The sequence below is a fragment of the Plodia interpunctella genome, chromosome 6, assembly GCF_027563975.2.
Source record: "Plodia interpunctella isolate USDA-ARS_2022_Savannah chromosome 6, ilPloInte3.2, whole genome shotgun sequence".
In the NCBI taxonomy this organism is placed as follows: domain Eukaryota; kingdom Metazoa; phylum Arthropoda; class Insecta; order Lepidoptera; family Pyralidae; genus Plodia; species Plodia interpunctella.
This window is the reverse complement of record NC_071299.1, coordinates 2,619,628-2,635,254: the sequence shown is the minus strand read 5'-3', so window position 1 is coordinate 2,635,254 and position 15,627 is coordinate 2,619,628. Positions and strand designations below refer to the sequence as shown.

General features: G+C 34.6%; 3 protein-coding genes across 7 annotated transcripts in view; 1 reads left to right on the top strand and 2 right to left on the bottom strand.

Annotated features, from left to right (window-relative positions):
• Positions 1–15,627, bottom strand: part of Ctns (Cystinosin) — a 41,772-nt gene that overhangs the window by 24,540 nt on the left and 1,605 nt on the right. For 3 of the 5 annotated variants that reach the window (XM_053747019.1, XM_064436033.1, XM_064436035.1), the window contains exons 2-3: positions 14,534–14,621; positions 12,741–12,840 (exon numbers count right to left, since the gene is read on the bottom strand). The gene's annotated coding sequence lies outside the window, so the exon portion shown is untranslated. Of the gene's footprint in view, positions 1–10,721; positions 10,887–12,740; positions 12,841–14,533; positions 14,622–15,627 lie in introns of those variants that run through there. The other 2 variants (XM_053747018.2, XM_064436034.1) reach the window with 2 other exon arrangements.
• Positions 891–3,426, top strand: LOC128670971 (transcription factor Adf-1-like). Its single transcript, XM_053747025.1, has 2 exons — positions 891–1,477; positions 2,778–3,426. The coding sequence occupies exons 1-2, from the start codon at positions 1,130–1,132 to the stop codon at positions 3,321–3,323; spliced, it is 894 nt and encodes a 297-aa protein (XP_053603000.1). The 5' UTR covers positions 891–1,129; the 3' UTR covers positions 3,324–3,426.
• On the bottom strand, positions 1,782–3,952 carry LOC128670969 (uncharacterized). Its single transcript, XM_053747022.1, has 2 exons — positions 3,425–3,952; positions 1,782–2,625 (listed from the first exon to the last, which is right to left on the bottom strand). Exons 1-2 carry the CDS (start codon positions 3,950–3,952, stop codon positions 1,807–1,809), a joined length of 1,347 nt encoding a protein of 448 aa, XP_053602997.1. The 3' UTR covers positions 1,782–1,806.

The window sequence follows — 15,627 nt, the reverse complement described above, 5'->3', positions numbered from 1 at the left end:
TTCAAGTTTTCTACTTCCACTGTACACCTAATATTTCTATAGTGCTTGGCGTGTGGCCCCGCCCTAGAATAGAACCACTCCATACCATCCCGTGGATGTCATACGAGGATAGCCTAGGCAGCTGATAGGCAACTAATAGCATTCCCAAGAAAGGTTGATGTCGGACAGGCGGCCAGTTGTAAAATCACAGCTGGATCTTTAAAGTTAATTTTTAAGCTGATCCCGGTCTTCGCGGTATCAGAGCCTCAGAAGTAAAAGGGAACACGCAGAAATGAGAGAGATTCTGAAGTTATGATGGCAAATTAGCCGTAATTACCACCGCATAGAGGTCTATCTATAAATGGTAGTGCTGCAATTTGTTGATCAATCAGAGGTGAAATTAATTTGCACATGATATTTTTTTAACAAATCAAAATAAAATATACTTTATGCAATTAATTCTTAATAAACCAGCTGATTTCCTGACCGTCCATATCGCAAATAAAAGTAGACACGTCACTAAAAACATTATTACTTCGTAATTATAAAGCGGGAACATTTTTATTTCAGTACAGAATATAAATCAATTAGCCCCTTTTATTGCTGTATTCGTTTAAATTAGTTATAAAAGTAACGAACCCGGTGTATTACAAAACAAGAGTGTTATCGAATGTATGTACACAAGTAACATATACTTTTTACTCAGTTTCCACGTTATTAATTTTACGGGAGTATTTAACAACTAAATAGTTGTTCACAACATTTATTCTTACGCCGATACAATTCGCGATACAATTCGCCAAATTTGGCACATTCGGCATACATTGCTGGTTTTTCATTGCGGTAAATAACAGCTGTCATACAAACTACGCGTTGTTCGTGCAATCGCATCGGCGTTTCACCGAGATCGACGATGGTGTAGCATAAAGCCCCGGATACACTAGGGAACATTTTGTCCCGCAACATGACGCGCAACACAAAATATACGTGACGCTGCAACGTTGCATAGTGTCCCGCAACATGACCCACAACATTGTACGTGACGCGGGGCATGTTGCTTGCTCCCGCCTCGTGAGCGAGCGCATGTGTCCCGCGTCAGTGTTGCGGCATTTGTCACCGAGTATAGTCGCGTACGCAACGTGCCTTTAAAATGTCTGTTGTGTGGGGAAATGATACCGTGCTTTTGCTTATTGAGCTTTACGAAAGTCGTGACTTGTTATGGGATACTTCACACCGTGACTATCGAAATAAAATAAAGAAAAATGATGCATGGGAGGATATTGCCAAGGCGCTTAAATTGCCTAGAAAAGAAATAGAAGCCAAAGTACATACCCTGCGTTCGCAATTTGTCCGAGAAAGGAAGAAAGTGAAATCGTCAAAAACTACTGGCAGTGGACGAGAGGACGTGAAGTCCAGTGCATGGTTTGCGTATGATGCAATGAAATTTTTGCTAAAGGGAGCCACAACGTCTGGAAGCTTGGACACTTTGGACACAAACGTAAGTTATGCTTTTTTATTTCTAATTTATTTATATTTACTAGCGGCCCGCCCCGGCTTCGCACGGGTAGCTAAATTTATACATACTTAATTTATTAATTTAAACTTTCTTCTATTTCTATTTCCTTTTTTCTGCCCATATGATGCTGTATTTTTTTATCTTATCACTTATTTTATTATTATTTCACCTTATCACTACTAATATAATATGTATTATTTACATTAACTAAGATTTGTACACACCTCACCCACAAGACTTCACTTCTAAAAGGATTGACGTTGTTCAATAACATTAAAAGAAAAAATATAGTACAATACTAGTTTATTCATTTAAAAATTATTCTGCCAGGGAACACGTCCTTCTTCACTCATGAAATATTCAGCAAATTTGTTTCTTATTTCCATAGCAGATTCAGGGTAGCGTCGTCCCATAGCATTTAAATTCGACATATTAACAGAGCCAGCTTCTCTGCGCCAAGATCCTTCTAAAATATCGTGATCCACATTTTCAGAATCAAAAGTTCCATGTGGGTTGTACAGTGATCTCGATTGACTATTTCGCCTTAAAAAATTATGGAGGTATATGCACGCCATTACAACAAGTTCAGCATTACAGGGTAGGATGGTTATGGGAGTTCGGAATATACGAAATACAACACCTAAGATACCGAACACATTTTCGACAATTCTTCTAGCTCTTGACAGTCGATAGTTGAAAATGCGTCTTGTTGTACCCACGTCATGATTACCGGGATATGGCTTCATCATGTTTTCTGTCAGTGCAAAGGCGCTGTCTCCTACAAGTACGTAAGGCATATTCGGCCCATCTTGTCGTATTGGGTCTGGAGTCGGCCAGTTGAGTTGGTTATCAGCCAAAGCTTTATAAAAAGCAGTCTCTTGGAATACTCCACTGTCAGAAGATTTTCCTTTAGCACCACAATTTGCATAGATAAAATTGTAATTTGCATCGACAATACCCAATAGGACAATACTAAATTGTTCTTTATAGTTAAAATAGTCACTTCCAGAATTCGAAGGAGCTTGGATCAAAACGTGTTTACCGTCTATAGATCCAACGCAATGCGGAAAATTCCATATATTTTCAAAGCTTCTAGCCTTGGCTTTCCATTCATTTGCAGTAGCTGGGACCTGTAAAGAAATTATTAAACATTAAATACTATTTTTACGTACTAATAATTAAGGATTCATGTCTAACAGATGTTTGAAATAATACAATACGTGTTTTATAGTCTATCCTTATTATAATAATTGATTTAATATTTATATCATTAATTTTTCAGAGTCCACAAAGCCAAAACACGATTTCGTCTCCGGATGAAGATGTCGTTCTACAGTCTCAATCTACCGTTCCAGAATTTCAATCTCCTCATCAACTAGAATCGCAATCTACCATTGATCAAGCAGAGCAACCTACAACCCCTGCACCAACACCTTCATCGTCGCGACCAACTCGCAAGAGGAGCCACCCCAATGAAGATAGATTAGAGGAGGCTTATGAAGTTCTGCATGCTGCTAAAAACAGAATGATGTCCCGAGATGAATTCGATGTTTATGGACAGTACGTAGGAACTGAGTTACGTGCATTAAATGACGAACACAGTGTAATTATGGCTAAATATTATATTAATAATATTTTATTAGATGCACGCTTAGGAAAATACCGTACAATTTATAATAATCAAAGCCAGCCAGTTGTTCAACAGGGCTATAGCACTGCATCCAGTGATATTAGCCCCGAGCCTTCTGAAGAGCATATTATACAAGATATACTTGAAACTATGGATTCCTCGAACACTAATAGCATTGATGGCACTAATACTAATTAATTTACGTTGGTCGCTATATCCATCTCGTACTCTTTAAAATTTATTTTACTGAAGATTAAAATACAATTATAAATAAAATATATGCGTTTTCTTTAACTTACCTTTACACATATCTTCAATTTATTTATCAGTTCTTTACAAACTTCTGGTACTATTTTACGTATCAGTTGTTTTGACACTCGAAAAGTGTACGACAAAGAAGCATAAGAATCTCCAGTCGACAAGTACCTCAATGTAATGGCAAGTCTGATATGAGGACTAATAGCGTTTCGTAATATTGTATCCTGTTTGGCTATGGAAGATGCGATCATTTGCAACAAAGTTTCAAAATCAGATGATGACATGCGAGTAAAATTCACAAACGATCCGTCAGACATTCGGAGATCACTTAGAATATTTACTCTTCTTTCTCGTTGTAATAAGAAATTCCGCATCCACCACCTTCTCTTTCTCTTACGTTTCAACACACTCGATATAATTACTATGTACGCAGCACTAATAGCCACAACCTCCTCGGGCGACATTTCTATAAACACTGAGAAGTGTGGTCGACAAAATGTTCCGCGACATGTATCTCGGCACATTCCACGTAGTTGTTGAGCAACATGTTCCGCAACATGTTGCTCCATTTGTCCCCTAGTGTATCCGTGGCTTTATACTCACAAAACAAACCACGTCTGGAATGTTACAGCCGTCATACGGAAAAAATATGCATCTTGCATTTTCTCATTTAAAAATATCCCAGCAAAATGCACGATTTCAAACATGGTATGTAAAAATGTAATCAATATTCATTTCAATGATAGCAATGAAACAAACAACGCGGACATTTGCTGTTTTACGACAAATAAATTGTAATAACATACATTTATGTATGTACTTTCTAATTAATAGCTACCGACCGTCATTATCTAAATACCTTAAATAATATCACGATTTAATGATTTTTTTTTTCTAATAATGATTGTTTGTGGTTCCTAGTTATTTCTAGCCTCTTTCAAAGAAATTTGTGTGTTGAAAGCCTTATGAAAATTCTGCAAATTAAGTCTCTCGTCTGACCGTTATCCCGGTTCCTTCCTCAGCCGTTGAGCATCAGAGCCTAGGGTCCACTTTCCTACTTTTTTTGTCTCCACTTCGCACGGTCGTTGGCATCCATAGATTTCAGATCATTGCATAAATAAAAATGCACAAATTGTATACATTTTATTTTTTGAGTAGACCTTATCATAAGAGTAGATTCATAAAATCAGATTCAGGTCATGTTGTCTGATAATAACTATAATAATTAACAAATGCAATTGAAAGGGATTATGGACGTCTTAGTTGTACTTTTATAGATACAAATATAAGATTATTTCATTAGTATTACCAAAGACACACAGTAGTTACGTGGGAGTGGAAACCTTAGAACCTTTACAATATACTATTATAATATTTTACAATATATAATATTTTAATACATTGTGATTGTGATTAGTTATTTTAAATAAAGGACATTAAGAGGGAGATCGAGGAAGAGCTATGCAAGCCAACTGAAAGAGAAGGCAGGCGCTGTGTCGTATCGAGACCTTAAAAGCAAAGCCGAGGATAGAGGCGTGGCGTATACTCCACCGACAAGGGCATAGCTCTTAAATAAGAAGAAGAAGAAGAAGTATTCAACTTCAACTAGCGTCCTGGCTTCGTTCAGTTAAAACCATAATAAATTACATACAAACCTTCGTCAGGAATTCCTATTTGTGAAAACCGTATAAAAAACGTTCGATAGTTTTTGAGTTTATCGTGTTCATACAAACAGGGGACTTCTTTGTATAATAATGTAGGGATAAGGATGCGTAAGTTTGGATGTGAGTGAATACGTTTGTTACTCATCTCGCTAAATCTACTGGATGGATTTCAATTAAATTTGTTACACGAGTAGAATATATCCTGGAGCGACGGGGAGCAGCTAGCTAGACTATCCTTCTTGAGTATATGAGATAACAAATATCACTACATAGTATAAAACAAAGTTGCTTCCCGCTGTCTGTCTGTATATGTCCCTATGTATGCATAGATCTTTCAAACTACGCAACGGATTTTGATACGGGTCAACCCCCAAATGATATGGGGGGGTGAGAGTTTGTATGAAAATAATGTCTGTTCCGCTTTCGCAGTGTGTTATAAAACTAAGTAAGAACTGACCGTGTCATCGCAAAGCGGTCACTTTCGCGACATGTTAGGTGCACCTACATTGAGATCTCACATGCCCTTGCTATAGGAGCATTGACCTGTCAGTATTAATTGCTGGAGAAATCACTTGGTCTGCCAGGCTAGTTTAGTAGCGGAGAAAAACTTATGTGCAGGCAAATATCGCCTATACGGTTAGCTTCTAAAACGTCAGCTCATTATTATATTATATTGCAGCTCTATATTTTTTAATGATTCGTCTTTTATGAAACATCTTGTACCTACTTCCACAATACCTATACTATTTACTTGTACTTTGATTTACGGAAAATGTTTTATGATAAAAAAACACTTGTAAAATCATAAAAATATAAATTTCACTTTCTATATATATTTTATGGGATATAAAAAATTATATAACCAAAATATTACTAGTAACGTAAATATAAAATATGCATGAGGCTTACGTATTATGTTTATATTAAATGACAAAATGTTATGCATTTATTATAAGTTGTTTGTATTGGAACAAGGACAAGGACAAAAACTACCTACAAAGTTGCAGGGCCTCCCGTTCTATAGGTTTGGTTTGGAGTTTGGACTACACAAACTATCCTTACTAATAGCCATACTTTTCTATACTAATATTGTAAATGCGAAAGTCTGTCTATCTAGCTGTCTTGATCGAAACCTGCTGTCTCGAAACCGCTGGATCGATTTTGATGAAATTTGGTATGCATGTAGTTATATTAATGCATAACCATGTTTAAACATAGAATACTTTATTTCGAAATTCAACCCCCAAATGATTATAATGGGGGGGTATAAGTTTGTATCAAAATCATGTCTATTGCGCTTTCGCAGAGAAATGGACGCGGGCGAAGACGCGGGCAAAAATAGCTTTTGCCTATAACTAGAAAAGTGAAAAAAAAAAGTAATACATTGTTTAATTTCGCAAATATCCGCAGAATGAGTATACCGTCAACTGACCCCGCTAAATCTGACCCCACGGGACCAATTGCTAGTATCTTTCATATAATTTTCCCAACTGGAACAGTAGAACGTAAAAACTATTTGACATTTAAATGAAAGTAATTTATGGCCTACTTATACTACATAAAAAGAATCACTAACTCTGCACGTGCTGTCTAAGTATATAGACGGACGAAAAAAAGTTTCCTCATTAAATCAATTGAATACAAGAATCAGTACACCCGATAATCGTATGTTAATCAATGCTAATCGATCTATATTCGTAGCTAATCGATTAAAAAACGCTACTTCCCGACAATGAATACTATTGTATCGGCGCATATCGACCAAACCTACTCAAATTGTTCTTCCCATTACCACGATTTATAAATGAAAGATTTCTACTCTACAACTATTCTACGAACGTATTTCCAAAATATAATTGCTGATTTTATGATCCGTATATTTCTTAATATTGATTTTTAAAAATGCTAAATCTATTAGCTAATTATAAGACCGTCGAGTTATTAACCGGTTCGTATTGAGATTTTTGTTTAATTTATGGTGTCTTAATTTGTTACTATTTTTACATACATTGTTCTTAAAATTCGTTAAAGTATAGTCACATTCATGAACATTCTGAAATACCCACGAGAACGAAGTCCCAAGCTAAAGTCACATCTAGTTTAACATATCGATGTAACAGAACTGATTATCAGCTCGGCTAGTTTAAAATAGAATATGATGCTAAAGGAGCAATGAAACTACACAGCAATGATTATCCAAACCCACACGGTTACGTTAATTCGCAAGTTGAAACTAGATATTGTTTAGGAGGTACTGCAAATTGTTTTGAAATCATCGTTGGCTATGCAAACGTTTACAAACACGTATCACATCAGTAGATTCCCTAGGACGTCTAATAGCAACACGATTCGATGCGTCAAGATTAAATGTGAATATTATACTTGTGATAATGCCGTCATCATACGCACTGCGTCGAATAGCACACCGTTGCTCACCTAGAACGCCGTAATAGCGGTTAGTGGCAAAAATATTTAGCAGATTCGGAACATCCGTGAGAGCTGATAGGAAAAAAACAAACTTTCTGAACGAATGGGAACCGCGAAAATTTTGTGTACACAGAGGATTTGAGGATGTTGTGGCTACTTTACTACAACTAAAATAGCATAAACATATTTGTTCTCAGTAGTAAAACATAGTCTTTCCACGATGGTGCCTTTTCTACTTTGTCGTCGAGTATTTTGCCTTCAATTATTCCTATCGAGTATTTATCTCTTGGATTTTCATTAAAATGAATATAACGAATATCCAATATTTACATTGCCGTAATTTGTCCTTAAATATATTTATAACGTAGGCAATTTAGTTTAAACAATTAGACGGTCTATCGACCTCAGGTTGTAGCTTACTATACAAAAACGCCTTTGTATCTATAGCATCAAAGACTATTGAATAAGTTGATGGCAATGACACTACAATTATATCGTAGCATGATCATTTGATTTGCTTGATCGTGCATAGTAAAAAATGACGATTTGTGTTGATCGACGAGAGATGATTGGTTATATAACTATAGTGTTGTCAACCAGTGAAAATTGTAGGTTTAACAAGTCGAAATAGTTTCATGAGTTTTTTTTATCGCCAAGCTAGACATTTTACTAACGAGGGGTCACTACCCGACTGTGATACATTAATTTTACTAACGCAGCAAATCGGTTGGAAGTGTAATCTAAATAACAAGTTAAAAAAAAATATATAACTATTGTTGTACTCATTAAATTTTTGATGTAATGATATATGCTCCATAAATACATAAATAAAACTGCACATTAGTGTTGGAAGTGTAGTGTAGTGTGAACATGGCGGCACTGATATCAATGGCAAAAGTATGGAAATAAATAAGCTATTTCAATCATCACATCAAGTACCACTTATTAATTCCCATTCAGATATTCATAAAATAAATTAAAAACTATATTATATATTTTATATTGTCTTTGTTGTGTTTCTTCTATTACTATCCTCAACAGAGACATAAACGTCCATTAACAACCTTGTATGAGATTCGAAAGTTTTTCTTTGCATGGCTGTAATATATACGATAAACAAAACCACTTGAATTTTCTAGAAAACTTTCACACTATTTTAATATAATAAGACATTTCTTTTCTGTCATCTCATCCCGCATCAAGCTTATCTCATGAGATGAGTTGATTTTATTATTTTTTTATACAAAAGTATTTATTACGTATGTTTATTTATTTGTTAGAGTAATTTTTCATACTTTATCGCGATATTATATAACAGTTTGTTGACAAAACCATATGCACTAGCTCCATATTTTATGTTTAAATTTTTTATCTCAATATTTAACTCATCCCACTTTAAAAAGCGGAATTCAATCTACGCGTTCTATGAATGTATTGTAAATAAGTAATTTTTTCTGGAATCTGGAATATTTATGCGGCTTAATATATAAGTATTTGTCTATAGAATCATAATCTGCTGTGAAAATATTCACGTGAGATTCTAAATAAATCGAATAGTTCATGTTAGCTGCAACATATCGCGGTCAACTTTATTTTTAGCGAAGCATATCTCGCGGGTCATGGACGCAGGGAACATTTTCAAAAATAACTCTCTCTCTCTCGACCTCACGTGTTTCATTCGCGGCTATTCGACCCGAAACTCGGGATCCGTTTAAAAAAAAACATTAAAATTTGTAGATTCGGCTGATTCTTTATATTTATTTATTACCTCGTACGTCATATACGTATTTGAACCACTAATCTATCAAAAAAATATTTTACACTTTACTTACTGACGTCAGGTGACGATGATGTAAAATATCTGTCAGTTTGTCATTGTTGTTTTAGCCTAAAACTGTCAAATTCTGAAAATATATGTATCTCGGATAAGATAACTTTGAGGAATACTAAATTAATTTATAGTACAGTTTGAATATTTTCACCCATGTAATTGTATTGGTATTTTTAATATAAACAACTAACGGCCCGTGCCGGCTTCGTTAGGGTAAAACCTTAATAAATTATACACCTAAACCTTCCTCAGGTGTCACACTATTTGTGAAAAAAAAACCGCATCAAAATCCGTTGCGTAGTTTTAAAGATCTAAGCATACGTAGGGACAGTGACTTTGTTTTATATTATATAATGATGTATGTTTTATATTATATAATGATGTATAAAAGTAATTCAGATGATTGCAACATGCTGTTATAATTGTAATTTTGATTGTCACTTTAGATCTATTTGCGTATGACCATATTATAAAGTACAGTCACCAACACTACAAGCTACCCGCATTGCAAATCCGTCACTTTACTACAGCATAGAGATCCGAGCATGGTAACTTGACGTGCGTTTGACTGTACACAGGTACTTACAACATACAAATTTAAGTATATTAGTCTCCTATGATGATAGTAGGTAAATGGTGCTTACGGTAGGTACAGCAGGTTAAGTTTTAGTAGCAAATAGCCATTCGTTTCTATTCACTCTAAAATACATTTCTCTTATTTCCATAACATAATTATATTTTAGCCATTGGAATTAATGCTTAAATCAACAATTCGACCAAAAAAATCAAATTATCATTTGTTTTAGCAATGTTGACCTTTAAAGACCGGTCTCTAGCTGGACACAGGTCAATGTATCGTTGACACAGCTGACACTGTAATTGAGACTAGAATACAATTTCATACTAGGTTAGACATTTGCAATTTGGCATCGTGTCGGTTTTCAACTGTTATTCCAATTCCAATTTTGTTTTACACAACCTTTTGTATGATACTAATTGTTTTGCACGATCTACTTTTACTATAATATGATATTTTTAACTATGTATTTATTTATTTATGAAGTATGTAAAAAAATCAGAATTCAGGAGAAAACAAAGAATGTGTGGAGAAAGTTAGGGGAGGCTTTTGCCCAGCAGTGGGACTTAAACAGCTAATAAAAAAAAGTATGTATTTTGATTTTCCCAAATTGTCATCATTAAAACATTACGAAATCAATAATAATGATCGATATTAATGTCATATATAATAGCAAGACATTTAATTAATTTTTGTAATGCCACTTGCTTCATATTATTGTTTTTAGTTTCTATAGGCTATATTTTATTTCAAAATTCAGCGGGAGCGAAGCCCCGGGCAACATCTAGTTAAAATATAATGTCTTCGACAAAACAATGAGTGAATAAAAAAATACTTACAATAAAATTAACCGGACCGGTATCACGAGCCACGACCGGCCACAAAAACACAGCAGGAAAAAAAATACTTCCGTAAAATGTCAAAAGGCGGCGGGAAAATATTTTTTTTTTTATAGTAAGGCGCGCACGTCCTCTCAGGCCGCTTGTCGCGGTATGATAACAGTTTTCGAAGGCGATATTGTTATATCAAACCGACTCGATGGCTCGTTTAACCAGGTGGTGAAGTCATTAATCGAGTGACTGTAAGTTTTATCTACAAGCCGGCAGGATAAAATGCAGCGTCATGCATGCCTGATGATTTGTAGTCATCATATACCTACATCACCGTTTCGTAGTCGCAGAATAATGACAGCTAATTTAATTGCCAATATCAGTGAGCTGTGTAGGAATTGAGGTAGGTGGAAATTAATATTTGCATTATCGATAGACATAAAATGCAACGAAAATTAAATTACTTTTCATAAAAAAGAAACTTAATTTGTTTTTGATAATTTATTTTATAAATTTTGAATTTCCCTGTATTTTTTTACGGTTCAAGGGATAAAAGCCTTCACAGCTAACCTGCAATATCAGCATTCCCAACGAGGATTGTCATCAGCCTGGCGTCCTGTCATACAATGACAGCCAAATCATAGAATCTAATTTTTTTTTATGTACTGTATCCCTGATTTCTGTACGTCACAAACAACTGAGAAAACACACTCAGAGAAATAGAACAAAACCGTAAAGAGCAGAAATTTGCCTATAGCCTATCAGCATTAGCAAATACCAAAACAAAATAAAAGTATAACTTAAATATCGTCGATGTACTTACACGTAATATTTAGCGTCATCAATTGTAACAACGACTGCATGTAATATTAAAATATCTCAGAGCGCGTAATATACTATCTAAATCTTAGTTGATATATTAATTCTTGTAAATACGTACTGCGCCTATATTTTAATTCTAGTTTAATTTTATGACAAACATAAATACATGCAAAACAGGCCAGGGTAACCAAATATATAAATGTTCACACATTCCGAATAATTTGTATAGAAAACAAATAAATGTGATATGAAGAGATTACGCGAGTGCACGTTCACATCATGATTAGATATAATTTAATAATGAGTAAGTTCAAGTAATTTATATAAATCAAAGTGAACTTATAATTAAAAAGATTCTATTTTCACACGGAACTATAACAATGAAAAATATGTATCAGTTTACTAAGAAACATATTACTTTTTACTTTCATAATTAAAGGGCGACCAAATACACATTTAATAATTTCATAAAATAAAATAAATATGTTAGATACATATTTATTTTATTTTATTAAATAATTATATATAATATATAAGATTTCTTGGAATAATCAATTATAGGATTTGATTTTAAGTGCTATAAATCAAAAATATTTCAAGAATTGAACAATCTCTCATTTATTAATGAAACAATCATTCAATTGAACCCATATCATGGGGACTGATACACTATAGCTAATTGAATGATGTCATACACCATTACAAGGCGATTTTCATAGTGAAACGTTTCAGAGAACTTCATTGCAAAATCTTACGCAATAATCCCTATTAATATAATACACGTTACGCATAACATGGGTGATATTTTTGAAAAAGAAAACTGGTAACACAAGTTATTTATATACATATTACGTATATTTTGTACAAATTTTATACAGTCCACATCCATATATATATATATATATATATATGGATGTGGACTGTATAAAATTTAATCAAACTGATATAAAATATTTTTGGGATATTATCCAAATCACATAAACTACGTAAAATTAAAAAAAAAAACATTGCATGATAATAATAAAGGAATAGACAGCTCGAGAAGGCTCTTGGACAAGATTCGCATTGTGGGTAGTTTTCTCTCGCTGGAGCCCTGTCGATCATCAGGAGCTTGGGTCTGGGCCCCGCAAACAATTGAGCTACTATTTTTTTAAGAAAACAAAAGTAAAAAACAAAACATTAAAAGTAATAGAAAATAAAACTTACCACTAGCCAGTTGGAAACACCTGAAGCTCAGCCATCGAGGCCAGAACGGTGAATTTTCCTTAGCGACATTTGATACACCTTTTCTCCTATCGCCGACATCCTATGAAAACCAATATACCTACATAAAAATAGATACTTATCATATATGAAGTGAACAGGATATTTATTACTGTTCATATCGATTAATCTTAACAAAAGTCAATTATGACATGATACTTGTATGTACATATTAGTAAATATTGTACGAATTTTCTATTTTATTTGAAATGACGCTGAAATTCATGAACATAACAATTGATAATAATATTATTAACTTCCTTATTACGTATACAATAACGGAATATTATAATGAACTAGCTGCGCCCCGGGGCTTCGCTCCCGTGGGAATTTCCGGATAAACAATGTTATTCCAGGTTATTTTCAACCCGTGTACCAAATACAAATAGTAACGAGTTATATTGTATTAAAATGAAAATGACGAGCTAATCAATCGTAAGTATAAGAAAACCGCGTGTTTATAAAAACAAAAGTGAAACGAAGCAACATATCATTCGTTCCGGCGATTGATGCGTGACGTCACATGCGCGTGAATGATCTCGTAGCTTCATGTAATGATCAACTGTTTATTACAAGGTAATATGCTGTAATACGACTGGTTCACGCGTATACATATAGGACCGTATGTACTATGTACTTTTCTTCTTTTTTAATTACAAAGAATTTGAAAAAGAATATATATTTTTGGTATAGATATTATAATAGGTAGATACCTTGACAAAAGTCTAAAGATACTTTTTAGCCATGAAAATTCCATGATTGCCAACAATAATCCTTAGATTGCCTAACTCATCATCCTACGCGGTTTAGGTACAGCAGGGACATTATGTTCTTGGCACGTGTGATGCAATCAGATATAAAAATATCATTTCTATAAGAAAACTTATCCTACTTTTTATAAAGAAAGATCGTAGTCCGCCCTTGACCTATATATTTGTTTATCTATTTGCCGAAGATATTACCTAATGGCGATGATAAGTTAATAATACATTCATTTGTGTGATAAATAAATAAACGTGCTACGATAATAAGTATCCTCCATGTCCGATAACAATTGATGCAATAGACACCAATGAATCATCACATTTTTAATAGGAAAATAAATCGAAAAGGAAAACGGTGCCTAGGAAATCCGACAGCTATAGGTGTCGATGTGAAGATTTTCTGGGCCATACTTATCCAGTTATTTTTATAGTATAGTGCAAACGAACGAGCATGCCTGATGGTAAGCAAACACCGCAGTCCACGGAGACCGACAACCCATCAACGGTGTATTGTCGACTTTTAGTGAAAGTCATCATCATCATATCGAGTGTGTTATTGCTAACACTGGTGTCAGATCTTATTAAAGTCGCCTAAAGGCATCTGACATGATTTTTAGTAGGTACATACACACTAGGGAAGTAAACTGTCAACCAGTGAGCATGTTTCCTCACGATGTTTTCCTTCACCGGATGCAAGTGGTGGTCTATGAAAACTACTATATCTGAATCAGACTGATATACTGACTCATATGGCACGAGTAGAATACGAACTTGAGACCTTTCGATCCACAGGATTCTTAACGTCGTGCGTCGTATTAACCATATACTTACAGACTCTTTTCTTGAAAGCCCCAAATTGGAAACTATTACGAAGCAATTATTACATAGTTTAGTACAGTACAGGAAGAATTTACGTAAAATCGGACTGTAGTTGAGTTCTCCTGACATTCAAGCGATAAAATTAGTGTTTACCTCAACCTATGCTTTCATAGTGCATATCGCCCTTACTCTGCCTGCTCTTCATAATGCCAATCTGTTCTTCTGGTTCGCCTTGTTTAATCTGAAACAATCAACAGCTTTGTAATTGTAAACCCCAACGAAAAAAGCGTGTACCAAAGTGAGTTTGCGTACCTAGCAAATGCGCCGCTCAAATAATTGTTTAGGTAGGTACCTATCTATTGTGTCTCGATTCTGCGCTAAAGAATTTTGAATCAGATATACTATGTACATAATACCAAATTGAATATGAGAATGTTTATTTATAAAGTGTTTTCTAACAATTGTTATGATTTAATAACAGTGTTCGTTGGCAATCAATATACCTAAACAATGTAGTAGTAGTGCGCGACAAAAGTGTCCAATTTTAATCTATGGTTCGTAGCAAACTTTAATCTTGAAAACTAGTAACTGAATACAAATATCCTTATCACAGTCACTGACCTCTCCAACAACAAGGAAATAGCAGTCGGTTGCGAATATCGAGTGAGTTATCCCATTATCCTATAAAATTAGAGAGTCTACTCACAATTGGACAATTGTGGGATCGTTGAGACACTGTTCATGTTCGACACTATGGGTGGATCAGAGGGAGATCAGTCACGTGGCTCAACCACGTGACTGGACCTTTTTGATATCGGCTTCCGGCTACACACTATCGCCGAACTCAGACCGATGCCGTTGCGAGTGAATGAATAGGTATTGCGTAGTTTGTATGAGATCTTTTATTTACCGCAAGGAATGTGTGCAATGTGCGTCAAAACCGCAAAATTTGGCGAACTGTTTGCCGATATTGTGGAACCGGCGTGAGATCTGCTAGACGTGTACGTGTATATCACGTCTACCCAAGTAGGCTGGGCCTCTTTGCATATCTCATCCCAACCTTTTTTCCATTCATCTTTTTTCCGGCCGTTCATTCAAAAGTTATGAAAAAAATATTGTAGGAACCTTAATGCAGTTTTTAAAGATAACTGTGTCCCAATATTTTGGAACAAAATGGCAGTGACATTCAGACAGAATAAATCCCTAAAAAGTATACATGTGTATAAGTAACAAAGTATAGAAAGAAA

Coding starts and splice junctions, on each gene's coding strand:
- LOC128670969 (XM_053747022.1), bottom strand. CDS start 3,952: ATGGAGCAACATGTTGCGGAACATGTTGCTCAACAACTACGTGGAATG. Junction 2,626..3,424: donor AATTGAAGATATGTGTAAAG/GTAAGTTAAAGA, acceptor ATTTCTTTACAG/GTCCCAGCTACTGCAAATGA.
- LOC128670971 (XM_053747025.1), top strand. CDS start 1,130: ATGTCTGTTGTGTGGGGAAATGATACCGTGCTTTTGCTTATTGAGCTT. Junction 1,478..2,777: donor TGGACACTTTGGACACAAAC/GTAAGTTATGCT, acceptor TTAATTTTTCAG/AGTCCACAAAGCCAAAACAC.